The sequence below is a fragment of the Psammomys obesus genome, unplaced genomic scaffold (assembly GCF_907164565.1).
Source record: "Psammomys obesus unplaced genomic scaffold, mPsaObe1.curated_primary_1811, whole genome shotgun sequence".
Taxonomy (NCBI): domain Eukaryota; kingdom Metazoa; phylum Chordata; class Mammalia; order Rodentia; family Muridae; genus Psammomys; species Psammomys obesus.
This window is the reverse complement of record NW_026587382.1, coordinates 2,036,525-2,057,130: the sequence shown is the minus strand read 5'-3', so window position 1 is coordinate 2,057,130 and position 20,606 is coordinate 2,036,525. Positions and strand designations below refer to the sequence as shown.

Below are 20,606 nucleotides of genomic sequence, written 5' to 3'. Positions count from 1 at the left end.
TGTGTGTGTGTGTGTGTGTGTGTGTGTGTGTGTGTGTGTGTGTGTGTTGTGTGTGTGTGTTGTATATCAGTCTGTATGTCTGTAGTTGGGTACTATACAAATATGAAAATATATTTCAGTTTATTGCAGTGAAAATTGAGTACCTGGTAACGAGTGGGACACAGGAGAAATAAGATAGGTTTTTGCCCTCATATTGCTTCTGTTTCGTGGGGACACAGACATGTAAACAAACAAAATCTGTGCACTATGATAAAACGGTGACAGATGTGGAGGGCAAAGTTCTGTTAGAACACCAAGGAGAAGGTGGACTGCAGAGAACCCTTTGCAAATGAGATGGTGCTCAGGTGGGTCTCTGAGAAGAGGAACTGCTCACCTGTTGGGCTAGCAGTCCTCAGGCAGGGCCACAGTCTGCAGAGTGACTGAGCTCTGAAGCAGACAGCGCACTTGACGGAAATGATGGGAGGCACAGCCAGGCTCTCGGGAGAGACTGTGTGATATACAGAATTTAGATGTTAAACTTTGCTCATTGGAGCCATTGGGGAATTTTGAGCATTGGGATATGATATGGTCATATTTGTTAAATAATTCTTATAGTAGGTGCTTATAGAAATTGATCATTGTTTTCGAAAAGAAAAAGGAAGTCCTTTTCTGGGTCACAGTTATCACAGGGGATACAATAAGAGCTTGTTAAAGGTGTTGGATGGATTTGAGAGACTTTAAAGGTAAAAATTGGAAAACTGTGTAAGGTAATAAGTGTAAGGCAGAAGAGGAGAGTACAGTGTGCCTTCCTGGCTGTGGTTCCAGTGTGTGGGGTGATGCTCCCTTTGCCAGACTAGAAAATACTGATAGTTGGGTGGAGGATAGAGATGATGAGAGAAGGGTTTTTGTTTTTGTTTTGTTTTGAATATGCCTAGTTGAAATGTCTGGAACTTCTTGGGTGAGACAGAAAGAATTTGAGACTTCGAATGCCTTTAAAGTCATCAGCAGTTGGGTGGCCAGGAACATGAGTGAAGTTACTCAAGGAGATGCTACAGAGTAAGAAATGGAGGGCTTATGGCCAAAACTGTGTGCTTTGCCTTGGTGCAGGAACACATGGAGAGTCCACAAGGTGCCCTAGGAGGCTACAAGGAGAACAGCCATGAGGATTGTGATGGTACCTGTGAGTGCTGGCTGTGATGCTGGTGCCCTCATGTAATTTGAATAGGATGAGAACTAAGCATGAATTATGAAAGGACCATCAGGGGATTAGTGTATTTAGGAGTTTTGCAGGAAGAGGATAGTAACATCTTATTCACTGTTCTGTTGCTGTCTACAGGGACACCACAGCCAAGGCAACCCTTATAAAAGAAAGCATTTAATTGGGGCTGGCTTACAGGGTCAGAGGATCAATCTGTTATCACCATAGTGGGGAGCATGGTGCATGCAGTCAGGTGCTAGAGCAGTAGCTGAAGAGCTTCATACTGCTCCCTAGGCAGAGACAGACAAGACACAGACAGACAGACACTCTGGACTTGGCCTGGGCCTTTGAAACCTCAGAACCCACTGTCAGTGACACACTTCCTCCAGTAGGACCAAACCTCCTAATCTTCTAATCCTTTCAAATGGTACCTCTCACTGTTGATTGAGCATTCAAAGATATGAGCCTGCTGGGGGTCATTCTCATTCAAACCACCACAAATGTGTAAGAAGGGCAGGGGACAAAACCTCCAGGAGGCCCCTTTGCTTTGTAGGTCTGTTTGTTTTTGTGCAGTGAGAATAAGATCCTTCTCTGAGAGTAAGTGAGAGGGCTTCTTGGCTGGGAGGCGCAGGGGGAGGTGAAGATGTGAGGCGACCCTGAGACAAGTGCTTGGTGTAACAGAGGCGAGGAGAGACGGTGCTGTTTTGAGGAAAAGGGAAACTAAGTGCACTGTGTTTGTCAGTGTGTTCATCTACCGAGTCATTTGATCTCATTTTGCTCAGCAACCATCTGGTGCTAGGGAAATTGAGTGGAGGAGCCATCCAAGAAGGATAAAGAAACTAGGTTTTGAGTAGGAGAGATGGCATAGTGGTTAGGAGCTCTTGTTCTTGCAGAAGACCTGTCCCAGCACCCACAATCTATAATTTCAGTTTCCAGGGATCCAATGTCCTTTTCTGGCCTCTGTGAACACCAGACATGCCTATAGTACACGTACATACAAGGAGACAAAACACTCATATGCATAAAATAAAAAAGTAAATCTTTAAAAAAATAAACTAGGCTTTTTGCAGTGAGGTAAATAATTTAAGTGTCCGTCATTGATTTCACTTTGAGTTCTGCAAGAAGGGACTCTAGGGATCTGTTGTGTTTTCTTATTCTGTGCTGTCATCCTAATCCAGTTCATCATTTGTTTAGCAATAATTCTTTTAAGTCAACAGTGCTCCTTCACATTCTTCCCTCCATAATCAATATGATTGTAACAACAATAGCAAAAAGTCTTTAAGACCTTTTCATTCTTGTATTTTAGTAATTCCTTCCTGATTATTTTCCACTCCTGCTCACAACCCGCCAGTGTTTGTCATTCCTTTTAGGATAAAACTGCACTAGGGTCTCCCGGGTCCTGTCTGTGCTCTCTGCTGCTTGCACCTTGTTGAGAACTTTGATGCGTGCTTTATTGGCTTGGAGCATTCTTCCATCCCAGTTTGCACTCCAGTTGCTCACTGTGTAGTTCTGGGTTAGACACTTCCCTAGAGCCTTTTCTCCCTCCTTACAGGGGATGACATTCCTGACTCCACTATTTATTACTGTGAGATTTTATAATTTTTTCCGTTTCACCGTGGACATTTTATAGGCATGAATTGTGTCTGGTTTACTGTTCATGTTTAATCTTGAGCATAGCGCTCAGTGTTCAGTTGGTAGTTCATGGGCTCTTTTTTATCCCATGCATAGTGTGGCTGAGGGAGTAGATGTCTCAGTGAGACAGGAAGTAGGTTTAGAATGGAGAAGAGCTGGAAGCTGGGTATGCTGGTTGCACATGCAATCCCAGCACCAGGAGGCAAAGGGAGGAAGGCAGTGCTCTTCCTGCCTTTGGGTAGGGGGAGGCCAGCGTGGGGTACAGATGGCTGTTCCGGGGCATTATCTTAAGAAAAGAAAAAAAAAAAAAGAATAAAGATAGAATTGTACAGTGAGATACTGGATTTTAAGACTGCCAGGGGAAATGGTCTTAGGAAATGGCAGGGTCCACATCCGAATTGTTGCAATACAGATGAAAGATTTTAGACATTATGAAACTAAGGCAGATGGATTATAGATGAGCACTGAAATTTCTTAAGAAAATGGTAGGGCTTGAAGTGAGAAAAACACAAGCCTGTAACCGACTGGTGCTCCCTTTCTGGCAGTAATGAAATAAAGTGGCAGGGATCCACAAATGTCTTAGTCCCTTGGGGTCCAGTGGGCTCTAGCAGAAAGACTCAGGGTTAGACCTTCTAGATGGTCTAAAGGGTTCTGAAAGGGCCAGAAGGGTTCAGATCTTGTAGGTTTAGACAGCTGTTCACTGGCTTTTTGTTTTAGTTGTTAAGCAAGTAAGGCATGATGTGGCACTTGGTGGGAAGCGTCTTTTGTATGCTGGTTAAATTGTCTCTTAAAGACTGAAGGAGTGTTAACTTGTGCCTTTTAGTTCCTAATTTCTGTTTCCACTTCGGGAGACCAAGGGCGTGGAAGGAGGGACAAGAGGCAGAATTGAATTTTGATCAAGATACTCTTGTTTCTGCAGCATGTTGAGTTTATAGTTATGGTCAGCACCAACATTTATAAATGAATACAGGTACAAGTAAATACAGGAAAAAGTTTATAAAATAAATGCCACTGACTGGCTCGTGATAACATCGTGGTGTTGGACTGCAACAAATATTTCTGTAAAGTAATGATTTAATATTTTCCATTGAAAGTCTATCATTCTCAGGAGTCAGTTTTGTTGCTCTGTAGAACATAATAAGAACCATTATGTAAACATTATTAGGGGGAGGAGTCTGGGATAGGCTTGGCCTTTATTTGGAAAAAAAAAGAAACAATTTATAACAGTTGGATCTGAAAGTAATGAGCTCCCTGTGAGCCTGTGTTCATGTGGAAACTGGGTGATGTTCGTGAGCTGGAACAGCAGCGTTCTTTTGTGGAGGCAGGCACTGGGTCGGCTATGTGCTAACAGCCCTTATCCTAGTAAAATGTTTGACTCTATCTATAAACTGCAGTCAACAAATATTTGAATGCTGCTTCTCTTTGATTTGAAAAGTTGAAGGTTAGTGTTTTGTTTTTTGTTTGGACTTTTCCTTCCTGTGTGCTGAGACCGAGCTACAGAGTCTTCGTCCCTGGCTTCAATATCTTCATTTGGAATTTGAGAAGCGTCAGGCAAGTGTTGTGGTGATGTAACAAGAGCTGTTGTCCTTACCTGTTGGGCGAAGGGCACAGTCCACACCGTGTACCTGGAGAATCCAATACAAGAATGTGATGCCAAGAAGTTTGCTTTAGTGTTTCACATTTTTGCTGAAGAGCCAGTCTTTCCAGATATGAGTTATTTGTTTATTTTAGATGTTTGGAATTGAATGACCTACCTTCTGTTACTATGTAAGATCCCAGATGCCATAACACCAATGGTTTTCATTTGTTTCCTTCTGTATCTGACTAGAAATTGTCTACATGCCTGTGGCTTAGTCATGTCCCCTGCTTTCTACAGAGTGCTGTTTCTGTGCTTTTGCATCTTTACCACATTCTTTCAGAAAGCTGTTAAAGTGCCTTACTGTGTTTTGTTTGTTTATTGTTTGTTTGAGACAGGGTCTCATAGCTCTAGCTGTCCTAGAACTCACTATATAGATCAAGCTGTCTTCAAACTCACAGAGAACTACCTGCCTCTGCTTCTGGAATTCTAGAATTAAAGTCTTGAACCACCACACTGATTGAACCTTGACCTTGTTTTATTTTTATTTATTTTTCCTGTCTTATAAATTTTAATGTTCTGAAAAAGGGGGGGAAGCAGCCCCTCTCTGTCTGTCCACTACTGTTTGCTGTTTGCTGTGGCCATTGAAGGCAGCAAGGTTGGGGGAAGGACAGAAAGGCCTGGATCTTGGGCTGGGCACTGAGATGTGCCACATAGGCAGAGGGCTGGGGGAAGTTGTCCAGGCAGCCAGGGGCCAGGACCTGGTGGATTAGCAGCAGGTCCAGCAAGTTGTAATCAGCAAAGGAGATCTGGTCAACCACAATGAAGACTTTGCCTCCCTGGTTCTGGGACAGCAGGGTCTCATAAGGCTTCAGGTGCCCAGGCAGGGACTTCACACAGTCATCCTTACCATCCTCATTTTTGGTGTAGATGAAGGTGGCATATTTGCAGCAAAGGTCCTCCACCCCCTCATTCACCATCTCCACTAGGACAGCCTCCCTCTTGTCCTTCCCATAAATCCTAAAGCACCTCAAGATGGCATTAGATTGTACAGGGTGAGGTCTATGTCCTCAAACTTGGGGAGCGGCCCACACAGAAAGGGTAGGCTTGAGCAAGCCTTGCATCCAGGTATCTTTGGTAACCACCACCTCCTTTCAGCTCCGGCCCTGGCCAGCCAGCAGCATGCGCATGGCCTCAGCAGCTTGAACTGGGAAGTTCAACTGTAGACAGTGGCATACAGTGGCACAGCTGCGAGGTAGAGCCATTGCTGAGTAGACGAGGGTGCCATCTTGGGTGTGGACGCAAGCCTTGTTTTATTTCTTAGGAGCAAAGGTTGAAGTTTATTTTGGAGTTAGGCTTTTAATTTTGGGCTATTTATGTGTTTGTTATTTGGGCATTGCCTATGCTCTGTGACCAAAGTGGTGAGCACAATGAGCTTGAATTCTCACCTGCATCACAGATGAAAGCCTCTAATTTACCCATTAGTTCTGAAAGCATTTATTTACTTGTTATTATTTTTACTTTGAGACAGTCTTTCTCACCCCTCCTGCCTCTGCTTTTTAGTACAGACGTGTACCACTTGCTTGCCTTGAAGATTAATTCTTTTTTTTTTGAGACAGGGTTTTTCTGTGTGTAGTTCTGATTATCCGGGACTCACTTAGTAGATCAGGCTGGAATACTCACTCTACTTGCTTGCCTCTCCCTCTCAGAGTACTGGGATTATAGGCATGCACCACCATGCCCGGTAAAGATTAATTCTTTAGCACAAACTGCAAGGGGGCCGTGTCACTTTATGGAATGCTTGGTCAGAAGTTCTTCATGTCATTCTGGGTTCTTATGAGGCTAACATCAGGGACTGTTCACGATGTCAGGGGAATGCTGATTTGGTGTTTAAGATGTTAAAACAGATGAGAATTAGACTTTTGTTTATAATGAATTTATTCACCAGGTCTTTATTGGCTGCCTACTATATTATAGATACCTTGCTAAATGCTGGGCTAGGGATATGAATAAATCATGCCCTGTACCCATTGATCTCGTGTTATTAGGAACAATGATTGCTCTTTTTAAAAAAACAAAATCCAGAGAACTATCACCAACAAAACAATCCAGTTATCAGGTTGGAGACTTAGAATCTTCATAACCCACAAATATTTGCTATTTGCCTTACTACCTCCAAGGAATGTAGAAAATTGAGATCATATCATTCCATTAAACAAGTTGTATCCAGGGGTAGAAGAGAAGGAAACAATGCCTGGGAATCATTCTTAGGCTTTAGGTTTTAGGAGGAATGTTTTGTCAGACTCATCTATTTTCAACAATTCTGGTTTTGGCTTTTCCAAAAAGATGAGATTAGCGGGTGTAACAGGGCAGTTGGGTCTCTGGGCACTTTATGAATGCCGCCCCCCCCCCCCCCCCCCAGAACACTATAAGGCTGGTAGATTTGCTCAGAGGTTGTTCTCCACCCTATCTTTGCTTTCTCAGCTGGAACTGTTAACCTCAGAGGAATGTTGGCTTGGTGCCAGGCCGCCAGGTCAGGGACATAGTTTCCCCTAATGTCAAGTCTGAAAGAAGGGATCTCTTCTCAGGTAAACTTTACCTGCCACTAGTTTATCCTGGGAGGAGAAAAACTTTTTTTTTTATTCTGTTTCTTGAGTTCCTGAAGTTAGTGACTTTTGTTATGAGCCTCTGGGCACTCCACTCAGAGTGCAGGATAGCTTGTTATCTTATTTTGAGTAGTTGCAGCATTCAGTTCACTCTTCCTGTTTTCTCAACTAGCATGAGACTATTAGCCCTGAAATCATCTGCTGTATAGTATTCATTTGTTTAATAACTATCTGCTAAGGGCCAGTGTGCCATGGAATGATGTCTGTGCACTATGTCCGGCAGAGATCTGATTATAAGCTGGACTCTGCCATTGCCATTTTTATGAAGCAATAGCTGGGCTGGAGAGTTAAGGTGGGATGTCTGATCCTAGTGAGGGGACCATAGAGAGGGGCAGAGTCACCATCGGAACAGGGATGAAGGAACAGCCAGGGTGAGACTAAGATGGCAGGTAACAGGGCATGTGGCTGGGAAGTAGGCCAGGCCAGAATTATCAGGTAGAATAGCTGAGTATCTGCCCAGCTATAGTACCGAAAGCTTTCAATAAATATAGAGGTCTCCATGTCTATTTAGAGCTAGGGCAGACATAGAAAAACCCTTGCGTTTTACAATGTGTCAAATGATTCATTCTGGTGATATATTAGTAAAGAAGACACACGCCTTCCTGCTTCCAGAAACTTGACATGAAAATCAAAGGCTAAATAGTGATTAAAATAACTTCAGAAAAAAGCCTGGGTATGGTGGCACACGCTTTTAATATCAGCATTCAAGAATCTCAGCTCTAAGGGAGACAGAGGCTGGCAGATCTCTGATTTCGAGGCCAGCCTGGTCTACAAAGTGAGTCCAGGACAGCCAAAGCTACACAGAGAAACCTTGTCTCAAAAAATAAAACAAACAAAAACAAAACAAAAAAGTCTGAGATGGGAGGATTGCTACAAGCTTGAGGTTATCCTGAGCTACATAATGAGGCATTGTCTGTAAAACCAAAAATCCTTAATAATAAATATGTTTCAGGAAGGAAATGAGTGTGGTGCCATACTAGGGAACATTGCAGGCTGGAGGGCTTTTAGGGCAGCGATCTGCTGCCTCCTTCCTTTAGACTGCAGAAGCAAACGACTAAGTGAGGAGTGAGCACTGGCCTAGTGCGTGCAAGCCCTAAGCTTACTCCCGAGGGCCTCCCTCCTCCAAAAGAAGAAGAGGAAGAAGAGGAGGAAGAAGAAGAAGAAAGAAGGAGAAGAAGGAAGAAGAAAAGCTTTGTTCAGAGTGCTTTGTGGTTATTGTAGGCACTAAGGTATTGTTAGCAAGGAAATGAAATACGTTCATATTGTTAGAATAAAGAACCAAAATGGTTTACCATTTGGTTAAGAAACTGTTGAAATTGGTCCATGGTGATGCTGTTCTAGTTACTGGAGCCTTGTGCACCTATCTCCTTTTCAGGTCAGGGCCTGGATTGTGATCAATGTTCTGCTCACATTCTGCTGCCGGAGAGCACCTGATGATCCCATGACCCTGGACATGGATGCTGTCCTGTCGGATTTTGTTCGTTCCACAGGTGCAGAGCCAGGGCTGGCTCGAGATCTTCTGGAAGGTGAGGAGGGAATGAGAAAAGACAAAGCAAAAGTTTGTATTTATTATTAGGGTGGTTTGGAACACTTAAGGTGATCAGAAAATTATCTGTGTACTATAGCCTCTCCATTTAAGTTGCTTTTAATGATCTACTTTGTGTGATCCACCATAGCTTTAAAATACAAAATTCCCCCTTCACCTTGTATGCATTGGATGGCTTTCTTCACCATGAGTTTATGTTCAGGTATTTCAAGGAAAGTTAGATTAGCCCACTAAAACCATAATCATAAGGAAAACCACCTGATCTTGACCTCTAGCCTTTATGCACACTGTATACACACACAATACATACATACCACACACGGGCTTTAGCCTCTGTATGTACTTGTATGCACACACCACACACATATACCACACATGTGCCCAGTAACACACTGAAAATTAAGAAACAAAAATAAAATCATCCTCTAATAATGTGTTTCAGTGTATGTGCATTATGCCCAGTATATGCAAGGAACTTAAGATGTCTCATTCTCTCAACTGCTGTGTTTTAACTGGCAGTAAAGTTACATAGGATTTGAGCCTTGACTGGTTTTTAGGGTATGGCTCTTAATGATGATTTTACAAATTACTTCTTATATCTTATAGACACTCAATGTTATTAAAATAAAAAAAAAAGCTGAGAATGCTGTGAGAGTGAGAGGTAAATCCAGTTTAGTTCTTAGGTACAGGAAGTCTTCAGAAAGGAATACCCAGGAGAAATAGTTTACAAGATGATCCCGAGAGGACAGAGATTGATTTCATGGAAAAACCGATAATGAGTGAGTGGGAAGAGGAGTAGCGTGATGGGCAGCTGGTTAGGTGGACCAGAAGCAGAACATGGGGGCTTTTGTTGGCCATGGTAAGGAACTTATACCTTGCATTCACTTGAAGTGAAGTTTTTAATAATGTAAAAATAGTTTTCAGAGTTTCAGTGTTTAATCTATTCCAATAGGATTATAATGGAAGGTGGCCATTTGTAAAACCAGGTTAGTGTATTGCCGTAGTTCAGGTGAGAGAAAATGGTAACTTAGACCATAGTTGGTGAGAGGGAGGGAAGTTGTTTATGGATTTAGATGTTAATTAGTGGCTGGAGAGATGGGTCAGCAGTAAGAGCATTTGCTGCCCTTACAGAGAACCTGAGTTCAGTTCCCAGTACATGCATAGTGGCTCACAACTATCTGCAATTCCAGTTGGCGTCCTTGGATACCAGGCAGTCATGTGGGGTACATACATACATGCAGGTAAAACATCCACACAAATTAAATACATTTTTTCAGAAAGCACAAGTTAGAAAGGGAACCAAAGAACTCTTTGTGCTGTCTCTCTCTTTATAATGTTATTTTTCTTTAAAAGTTAACTTTTTCCGAGGCATGGTGTCACATAATCCCAGCACTCAGGAGGCAGGGGCAGGTAGATCTTTGTAAGTTCAAGACCAGCCTGGTCTACACAGTGAAACCCTGTCGCAAAAACAAAACAAAACAATAAGAAAAAAATAACTTCAGTTGTAGCACAAAGAATAAATTAGAGAGAAGAGAGATTAAGAACAGAGTCTCATAAGAAAGTCTTATCAGGGGCTGGAGAGATGGCTCAGTGCTCTTCCCAAGGTCCTGACTTCAATTCCCCAGCACCCCACAAGGCAGCTCACAACTGTCTGATGCCATCTTCTGGTGTGCAGATATACATGCAGACAAAGTTCATACACACACACACACACACACACACACACACACACACACACACACATATGTGTGTGTAAAAATTCTAAAAATCTTGAATTAAAAAAAAAAAAAAGAAAGAAAGAAAGTGATGCCAGATAATCTCCCTCTTAGAAGAACAAAGACCAGGTAAGCATTGTGAAGACTTGAGTTATGGCAGAGGCATGTAAAACAGACAAGAAGGAATGGATTAGAGAGATACTTAAACAACCTTATGAGTAACTGGTTAGTGAGGGAGAAACAAGGGTAGGGTCTGAGCAGCAGTGAGGAGCCAAAGCTGAAGGCTTGGGACCTGGAGAGATTGTGATGCTATTACTGATTTAGGGGTCACATGAGGAAGAGAGGAAACGTGTTTTGGAGAGAAGATGATTAACATTCCATGTTGGACATGCTTAGTGTTGAGAGGGCCTGATAACTTTAAGGAGCTTTCTTTACAGTTGGAAATCCATATCCATTTCTCAAGACAGGCTGTTTATTAATAAATGAATTGATTTAGGGGAAATAGTCTCCATTTTTTTTTCAGCAGATGTTTACTGAGTTTCTGCTAGATGCTAAGTTTTGTTCTGGATGCTTGCACTAAACAAAAGCTCTTCCCTAATGCTGTAGAAGAAAAGAAGTCAGTGAACAAGAAGTATGGTAGCTCTGTGAATTATAAATATGTCTATTGTATACATAAATTATCTTCTAGAGATGGAGTGTTATGAGAAATGATTACCAGAGTGAGGAGGTACATGTGATTTTAAACCAGGCAGTCAGAGTAGGACTTAGTAAGAACATGATATTTCAGCAGATACCTGAAGTTTACAAAAATTCATCTATGTAGATATGCTGGAGAAAATAATCTTCTATGCAGTAAGAACCGTCAGTGGAGAGGCCCAGATGGAGAATCTTGACGTGGTCTAGGAACAGCAAGGAGGCCAGTGGAGGCTAGAACAGAGAGTGAAGAGGGTTGGACAGTGTTAGAGTTGAGGCAGCAAGCATGAGTAGTTAGTATGGCGTACCTGGAGGGTTAGACAAAGACCACAATAGCAGTAGTCGATGCACATAGATGCTGCACACAAAGCACTGTTTTATGTGCTTTCAACTCATTTCACCTTCAGAACAGCACTGTGGTGCAGGCACAGCATTGCACAACTTTTCCTGGGAAGGTCTATCTCTATCCATCTCTGATAGAGGGAGCAGATTGTAGAAGCCACCTCATCCAGGTCTAGCCTGCTCAGCCAGAGCTTGTTGAGGTTACTGGAGGAGCTTGTAGCATGCCAAGCATATGGATAACTAGGGGCAGTATACCACCAAAAAGTCTGTCTTCTTAGCAGTTGTTAAATGCTTATATATCCTTGGGCAGCGGAGGGACTTGAACTTCATTAACCTAACATGAATATATGTATGTATATACTGTGTACGTGTCTAGTTCCCAGGGTGGCCAGAGGAGGGCGTCAGATGGCAATGATCCCAACCAGCCTGGAGGAAACAGACACAGCATACTAGTATTATTATCTATGGTTTTCACAAATAAGTAAGTTGCAGTACAGAGAAAAAGGTAGAAAATAGAAGAGACCATAGAAAGCCTTAAATATTAGGCTAATGAGTCTTCTGTAGTAGTGATAAGCCATTACTTAAAGATTTTGAACACAGAACTAAATGATAAGAATTGTGCTTTAGAAAAATGAATCTCATGGGATTCTTTGTAGATTGGAGGTGTTTAGGTACTAGGTGATACATTAAACCAAGGCTGTAGCAAGCTAGAGTAACAGAAATGCAAACAGTTAATCAACATGTATTAAGTAATTTAAATAGGGCTGGAGAGATGGCTCAGAGGTTAAGAGCACTGGCTGCTCTTCCGGAGGTCCCCAGTTCAATTCCCGGCAACCACATGGTAGCTTATAACCATCTATAGTGAGATCTGGTGCTCTCTTCTGGAGTACAGCATACATGCAGGCAGAACACTGTGTAAATAAATAAACAATAATAAATAAGCAATTAAATAAAATCTTTTTTTTTTTTTAAAAGAGAATGACAGAAAAAAACTCCATGCAAACCCATCACATAGAGTCGTTTCGAATTGAGAACTGTTTTAAAAGTGGGAGCGGTGCAGGTCCTTTTGTCTCTGTAGTAGGTGGCAGATCTTCATTGGAGGCTGGCTCTTTGTATATACTTTTAGGTGACTCAAGACATCCTGGAGTCTACTGACCCTGTTGCAAACCAGCTGTGACTTTGAACAAGTCCTAGTATGTTTCCTTTGTCTGTAAAAGGAGTTCATTTTATGTGACTAGATCTCTGAAGTTTAGAGACATTATGTTTCTGCCATTATGTCACTTACATAGGAAATAGACAATAAAGAAAATTGGTATTTCAGATTGAAGAAAATTAAAGTCGTAGTAAAAGAGAGTTAAAAAAAAATTGTAGTGTGCATTAGTATGTTCTTACTCAGATAGCCCAGACTGACTTCAAACTCTGATCCTCCTGCCTCAGCCTCCTGAGTTCTAGCATAAGCTTGTGCTGCCATACCTGGCTTGCTTAGTTGTGCCAGGATGGTTAGAATGGTCTTCCTATGTCTTCCCCAGTTTCTTAACACTCTAGGTCTATAATTTTGTTTTGTTTTGTTTTTTGTTTGTTTGGTTTTTTTCTCCTGTTAGGAAAGAACTGGGATGTGACTGCTGCCCTAAGTGATTTTGAACAGCTACGCCAAGTCCATGCTGGGAACCTGTCCCCACCCTTTAGTGGAGTGAATAGTTGCCCTAAGACCCCTGAAAAAGGGTGTTTGGATAGAGAGCTCACTCGCCCCTCTCGACCGGTCCTGCAGAGACAGGATGACATCATTCAAGGTATTGCTTCAACTGAGGACTGAGGTTTGTGTGTGGAGTGAGTCTATGCTCCTTTAGGGATTCTTTCATTTCTCACTCCCAGCCAAGCCCAGCTGCTACTTTGTAGCTGTCTATATAATCACCTGAGGCAGCTCTTGCTTGCTTTAAATCTTCTCTGGCCAATACTGGCCAAAGACAGCTGTCTAGCATTAGAGCTCCTGTTCCCTATGATAATCACTCAAGTACTTGAAGCTGTGCTCCAGTGTTATGTGGGCTGCGCATTGCAGGCACCATGTGCTTAAATGAAGTGACGGGAGGGCCACAGTTTGCATTAGTGTTTTGCTCTCTAGCATATTAAAATTTGACTGTCTAAATTTCTGATAAATATGAATATCAATAAAAGTTATAGTAAATAGTATAGATGTTGTTATGACACTCTTATCATTTTCTTTTCTATAATGGAGATCCTTTCTACATCCTCTAAACCCTAAGGATTACCAGAGTGATTATTTGGCTACATCCAGCCTAATGAAAGCCCATGTCTCTTACTTATTCTTTCTCCTGCTAAAAAAAAAAAATGACCAAGTTGCTAAGTGAATGGCACTTACATTTATCTTGAAAAGTGGGAGTCCCAAATAAAGTCACAGGAAAAGGAAAGTTAGGAAAACCCCAGACATGGATAGAAAGATGGATAAGTACTGTTAAGTGTCTGCAAAAATACCATTTTGTATTTCACCATTTGGCTTAAGAAAAAAAATATCATGAAGTTCAGAAGTAGCTGGTTCCATTCAATTTTTCCTTGAGTGGAAACTGTCAAGCAGTTAACTAGCCTACATCTGTGGAGAGTTCTCAGAGTGAGTTACATATATTCTAAGGTGACTCCATTTCTCATTGCAGAAAAACGCCTGTCTAGGGGCATCTCCCACGCGAGTTCCAGCATTGTTTCCCTGGCCCGATCCCATGTCTCCTCCAATGGTGGGGGTGGGGGGAGCAGTGAGCACCCCCTGGAAATGCCCATCTGTGCCTTCCAGCTTCCAGATCTCACTGTGTACAAGGAAGACTTCCGCAGCTTCATAGAGAGAGACCTCATTGAGCAGTCCATGCTGGTTGCCTTGGAACAGGCAGGTCAGTGGTGTTTCCTCCTCAATGATATCTTCTCTAGCCTTGTCCAGCAGCCACACAAGGGGCCAGCCTTCATCAGTAGCCATTTCTTTAAGTGCACAATTGTGATCTGATTGCTGTTAGATAGGGGTTAGTCAGATATGTGTACTGAGATAAAGAATGAAAATTATCCAGGCATGGTGGGAATGGGCAGGAATGAAAATTAGACACTTTGGGAAGTTCTTGTTTAATAGAAGGGAAACCAGATATGTATGTAAAGGGCTTAACAGTTGGTATCAGTATATGAACAGATACGGTTGATTACAATAAGCCATGGAGCAGTTTTGTAAACACAGAGGACCAAGACTGTAGATGATGCCCGAAAAGTCACATATGTTCATATCAATCTTTTTCCTAGATTTAGTTACCTCTCAATTGAGTCCATTTTAAATTAGCATTAACTTAATTTGGGTCAGCAAAATAGCTCAGCGGGTAAAGGCATTTGCCATCAAGGCTTGACAACTTGAGTTTGATCCTTGGGATCCACATAGTGGAAGGAAAGAGCTGACTGTATGCATGTGCTGTGACATGCACAAACGGTTAGACACTTACACACTGAATAAATATAATTAAGAACATTTAGCTGCTGTTCACGTCTTTAATCCCAGCACTCCAGAAGCAGAGGCAGGTAGATCTCCGTGAATTCGAGGCCAGCCTGGTCTACAAAGTGAGTCCAGGACAGCCAAGGCTACACAGAGAAACCCTGTCTTGAAAACCCAAAAAAATTAAAATAAAATAAAAAATCCTCATGAGAGCAGTGGGGATTGAAAAGGCCAGGCTTGGTAGTGTATGCCTTTATTTAATCTCAGCATTCTGGAGGTAGAAGCAGACAGATCTCTTAGGAGTTTGAGGCCAGTCTAGTCTACCTGGTCTGCATATCAGAGCTCCAGGCCAGCCATGGCTGCACAGTGAAATGTCTCAAGAAAGAAAAAGAAGTATTGAGCTTCTGGAGGACTCAGCTTTTGTTTCCCATATTCACGTGGCAGCTCGCAAGTGCCCACAACTCTAGTTCCGGGAGATCCAGTTTCCTCATCTGACCTCTGAGGGTACCAGGCATTCCTGTGGCACATAGACATACATATAGAGAACATTCATACACGTAACATAAATGAACGTACAGTTTTTTAAGTTCCCATGGAAGAAAGGCTGGAGATTGGAGGTAGGGGCATGAACAGAGCTTTTCCATTCTGTATCTGTCAATGGTAACTGTAACTCTTAGTAAGTTGTCTGGGCTAGTGGAAATTGTAAACCTTTTTTTTTTTTTTTCTTTTGTAGACTTTGTAATTGCTCAAGAAAACTTTTCAGGTGTCATTTGTAAAATAGTTCCCTCCTGTAAATAATGGATTTGTGAGATTGCTATTCACAATTGATTGTAATTTACTTGGGTGTCTTTTGTACTTTGTCTTTTTGCATATAACTCTAAGTAATACCACACACCTGCTGAGTGCTGTCACATGTGTAAATATACACGGTATAAACCCTGCAGAGTTTTTCTCTTGCTGATGATTCCGTTAGGCTGAGCTTTGCTGCTGTTGTATTTACTGGTCTCTTGTCCAGAGGGAAGGAATGAGCCAGAGCAATCAGCTAATAGTTTAGCCTGGGCACTGTTGACATTGGTGCCACCGTGGGCATTATGCTTAGAAGCATTGCTGCTTTGTGTGTACTAGATGCTGGGAGCACACACCTTCCCACCAGCTGTGAGAGAGCACACATGTCTGTATACGTTGCCTGATGATCCCATGGGACAAAATTTGTCTTTACTAAGACCCACTGATCTAGCTACTCATGTTTGACAGACTCTTAACTGTAAGGAAAGACACTATGAAGAGTCGTGGAGGCTGGGCTTCATGCTGTGTTCCTATAATCTCAGCACTTAGACTATGGAAGCACATGTACCAGGAGTTTAAGCCCAGCCTCAGCTACATAGTAAGTTCAGAGGTCAGCCTCAGCTCCGAGACCATGTTTCAAGCTGATGATGATGATGATGATGATAATGATATAGAGCACACAGTATCTCTTTTGGGAGGCTGAGACAGAAGAATCATGAATTCAAAGCCAACCTGGTCTATGTAGCAAGACCCCATCTCAAGAAAAACACTAGCACTTTTATTCTGGGCAGTCTTCCTAATCTGCTTCTTTCCTTTCTCCCACTGTCATGTCTGCAGGGCGGTTGAATTGGTGGGTCAGTGTGGACTCCACCTGCCAGAGGCTGCTGCCTTTAGCAACTACTGGAGATGGGAACTGCCTCCTGCATGCAGCCTCTCTTGGTGAGTCCTTTCCTGTGGAGAGAGAGCTGGAGTCAAGTGTCATTGTAGGATTTCATGTTCCCACACTTCCTCTCAGGTAGATATGGTGGTTCACAGCAAGACTTGGAGAGATGGGAGACCTTTACCTTAGCACCCTGTCTTTGGTGATGGGAGAACACAGGCTTAGTTTACATTCTACTCAATGAGCTGAGCTCTAGAAGGAATGAGCATAGTAAGCAAGCTTTATGTGGCTATATTGTGTGTGGTGGCAAAATTATGCTTATTCTTTCAGTGTATAAAAGTGTCTTGTGACACTTGGAATTGTTAAGTCTACTCACAACTGCATGTGTTTGTCCTTAGCTTTGGAAGGGTCCCCACTAGCTATTTCATAAGTTGTGATGCTGAGGGCTGTGTGGTGTCAAACCAGTCTTACTCGCTGTTGTATTTTTCTCTGTTAGGTTTGCTGAGGAATGAGGGCTTTCTTTCAGGAGTTTGGGGAATATATTATATTTTCCTCCTTTTCTGAGACCCTGAGTTTGATCCCTGTCTCAACAAAACAGTGGCTGGATTAGTAAGTGGAGCCGAATCAAGACAAAGTGTCCTATGCCTTGCTTTCTCCCTACAGGGATGTGGGGCTTCCATGATAGAGACTTGGTGCTGAGGAAAGCTTTGTATGCACTAATGGAGAAGGGTGTCGAGAAGGAAGCATTGAAAAGGCGCTGGAGGTGGCAGCAAACACAGCAGAATAAAGAGGTGGGTGAGCTTGGGTGGGCACCTTGTTTCCAAATGCCCCCACCGCCAACCACAGAGAAGTGTCTCCAGGTGCTAAGGTTGAGCCTTGCTATGTACTCCTGAAGGTTGCAGAGAATGCAGGTAATGCCATAGGACAAGTGCCTTCCAACCAGCATTGAGGGCTGGAACCAGCAAGTCAGGCCTCTGCCCTGAACGGTGATTTCCAAAATCAAGCCTTTTACAGGTACGCAGTAGGTCTTAGTGGAGGTTGGTTGGTTTGTTTTTGTTTTTTAATGGGCTAAGATAACTTCATAGGATTTTTTTTTAAAGATTTTATTTATTATTTACACAATATTCTGCCTGCATACCAGATCTTACTATAGATGGTTGTGAGCCACCATGTGGTTGCTGGGAATTTAACTCAGGACCTTTGGAAGAACAGGGAGTGTTTTTAACCTTTAAGCCATCTCTCTAGCTCCCTTCATAGGATTTTTTGTAGCTTGTTTTTATTAAAGGCTGGGTTCTTTATTCATTTTGTGGGGCTGGGGTGCATACATTACTGCAGTGAGAGAGAGAGAGAGAGAGAGAGAGAGAGAGAGAGAGAGAAAGAGAGAAAGAGAGAGAGAGAGAGAGCATGAGATGGTCATGACAGCTTGTGGGAATTAGTTCTCTCCTGGAGATCAAAATTCTCCCCTGCCCTCTTCTTCTCCTTTTTTCCCCTTCTCTCTTCACCCCTTTTCTCTTTAGACAAGCCAGCGTGGAACTCGCTACATAGTCCAGGCTGGCACTGAATGTTCAACAGTTCTGCCTCAGTTTCCCAGATAGTGGTATTATATGGATAAATGACATTTCCAGCTTATTTTTAATTCTCTAAGAAGAAATTGCATGTATTTATTTGTTGGTTTATTTAGCATAGCACATGTGCATGTGTTCATGCCCTGCCACACGTGTGGAGGTCAGAAGAGAGTGTGTAGGAATGAGTTTGCTTTTGCTCTGTGGGATCTGGAGTGGAGCGATTTCCAGGCTTGGTGGCCGCCACCCTACTCCCTGCACCCATGGTTGTCACTCTTAGGCAAATGCTTGAGCGCTTCTATATTCTGCAACTTTGCTTTTCATATTCTTAGCTTTCACTTGGTTAAAAATATGAAAGGGTACTTGTCAAATTGAATTTAAACATTACTGCTCAGGGATTTGGCAGGTATTGTGATCACTTATATAAGAAAGTAGGCATAGAGTTTGATGTTCCATCTCTGCACCAAGAACTGGGGAAACTACAACTGTTTTCTTAGTTTTGATTTTAAAAGTTTCACTGAAAGGCAGCCTTGCCACTTTCGTGTGTGAATGTAGCTGCTTTCTTTGTTCAAGCACAAGAGTATAGGGTGACCTATGGCCCATAGAGCCTGATGTGTTTACTGATGTTCTCTATAAAAGCTGACCAGGTCCTGTAATAATAACAATATACATTTACCTATTTCCTCAGTTCTCCCTCTCCTCTCCCTTCCTCCTCCCCTATCTCCCCCTCTTCCCACCTCTCCTCTACCCCCATATCTTCCATATCAATATGCCTTGTTTTCATGTGTGGACAGGTATTGGTTTGTTATATTATGTATATATGTGTTTGCACATATGTACAAGAATGCCTTTGGATGACAGAAGGTGTCAGGCCTTCTGGAACTAGAGTTGCAGGCAGTTGTGCACTGCCCAGTGGGGTGCTGAGCACTGAACTCTCATCCTCTCCAAGAACAGCAAGTGCTCTTAACTGTCCCTGACTTTGGTTTTGTTTTTTTTTTTGTTTTGTTTTGTTTTGTTTTGTTTGCCATGCTTTGATTAGTTATTTCTGGCATTAGAAATGGGAATATCTTTTCAGAGGTTTTGTTGTTTTCCAGTGTCTTCCCCCATCCTCAACTTCCATTGTTCCTTTAAAACTGGCAATAATACAGAACTAAAGTCTTTTTTTTTTAAAGTCATTTGGAATTTCATATCCAAAGATGTAATATAAAGTTTTATGTCATTTTGGGGCTCAGGAGGTACAGTGTTTTCTGATAAAGCTCTTGCCACATGAACATGAGAACCAAAGTTCAGATTCCCGGAACCTGTATTAAAATGGCACAGGTGATCTCAGTGCTCAGGAGACAAGAGATGGAACCCCAGGGCATGGGGGCAGGCAGTTAGATTTGCTGGTCTTGGCAAGAGTTCTTTAGGAGAGTCTGTTTCCATAGTAAAGAGATCAATCAAGGAAGATGCTTGACATCAGCTTCAGGCCTCCATACACACGTGTGCACATCCACACACACAAGTGTGCTCACACATACAAATGGGCACACACATACACACAATGCATTGTGTTTCTTTAAAACAAAAAACTCATTGTTACAAGTTGTTTCAAGCAGCATGATGTAAGAGTGGTGTGTCTGAGGGTTAGAGAGATGCTCGGCAATCCTGAACACTTGCTCCTCCTGGAGAGTTTGGTTCCCAGCACCCACATCAGGTGGCTCACAACCACTTGTAACTCCAGCTCCGGGGGATCTGGTGCCCTTTTCTGGCCTCTGTTCACTCACATTTTTATGACTGATGGAGACAAATAATTAAAAATAAATATTTGGGGCTGGAGAGATGGCACAGAGGTTAAGAGAACTGGCTGCTCTTTCAGAGGTCCTGAGTTCAGTTCCCAGCAACCACATGGTGGCTCACAACCATCTATAATGAGATCTGGTGCCCTCTTCTGGCCTGCAGGCATACATACATTGTATACGTAATAAATAAATATTTTTTAAAAGAAATATTTAAAAAAAAATCATTGACATATCCTTGATCATACATTTTTTGCTCCAGAGATAGAACTCACAGGGCACTTCCAGAGCTAGGGTGGATGTTGTAGAAAGCTGCTCTTCCTGGGCAATCCAAGCTGCTCTAGAGTTTGGAATTCAAACAAACCAGTGATCAGCTTTGCCTTCTTGCTAAGTGTAGGTCATAGCTGACCCTCAGCTTTGACCACACAGGACGAAAACCTCATCAGGTCATGGCATGCATTAAGTGAGAATAACAGCAACAAAATCAGTGTGGCTTTTATTAAGTCTATTAAAGTTACTTTAAAGATAGGCTTAGATTGTGAAAGTGTTTGTCCAGGAGAACCAGAAATATCCAATTCTTTTCTGTGTTTTCTGCCCTTCTTTCTGGGGGCATATGTGCACCAAATAGTGACCAGTGAAAGAGCAAACTGTTTATTCCTTTTGGTTGGCATAATGAAAATTTCACACTGGAAATGTGTCGTGCATGATTGTCTTGCTTGGACTTTGATGACCTCGTCCTTTACCTTGAGAGCAGGAAGGAGACAAGAAGATGATAACTTGA

General features: G+C 42.4%; 1 protein-coding gene and 1 pseudogene across 4 annotated transcripts in view; one reads left to right on the top strand and one right to left on the bottom strand.

Moving 5' to 3' along the window:
- Positions 1–20,606, top strand: part of Otud7b (OTU deubiquitinase 7B) — a 59,073-nt gene that overhangs the window by 24,764 nt on the left and 13,703 nt on the right. For 3 of the 4 annotated variants that reach the window (XM_055603767.1, XM_055603766.1, XM_055603770.1), the window contains 5 exons: positions 8,427–8,577; positions 12,949–13,137; positions 14,014–14,241; positions 16,443–16,544; positions 17,149–17,276. In XM_055603767.1, the coding sequence (XP_055459742.1) occupies positions 8,493–8,577; positions 12,949–13,137; positions 14,014–14,241; positions 16,443–16,544; positions 17,149–17,276 (732 nt within the window). In that variant the 5' untranslated portion in view covers positions 8,427–8,492. Of the gene's footprint in view, positions 1–8,426; positions 8,578–12,948; positions 13,162–14,013; positions 14,242–16,442; positions 16,545–17,148; positions 17,277–20,606 lie in introns of those variants that run through there. The other variant, XM_055603768.1, reaches the window with a different exon arrangement.
- LOC129673885 (glutathione S-transferase P-like) lies at positions 382–5,593 on the bottom strand (annotated as a pseudogene).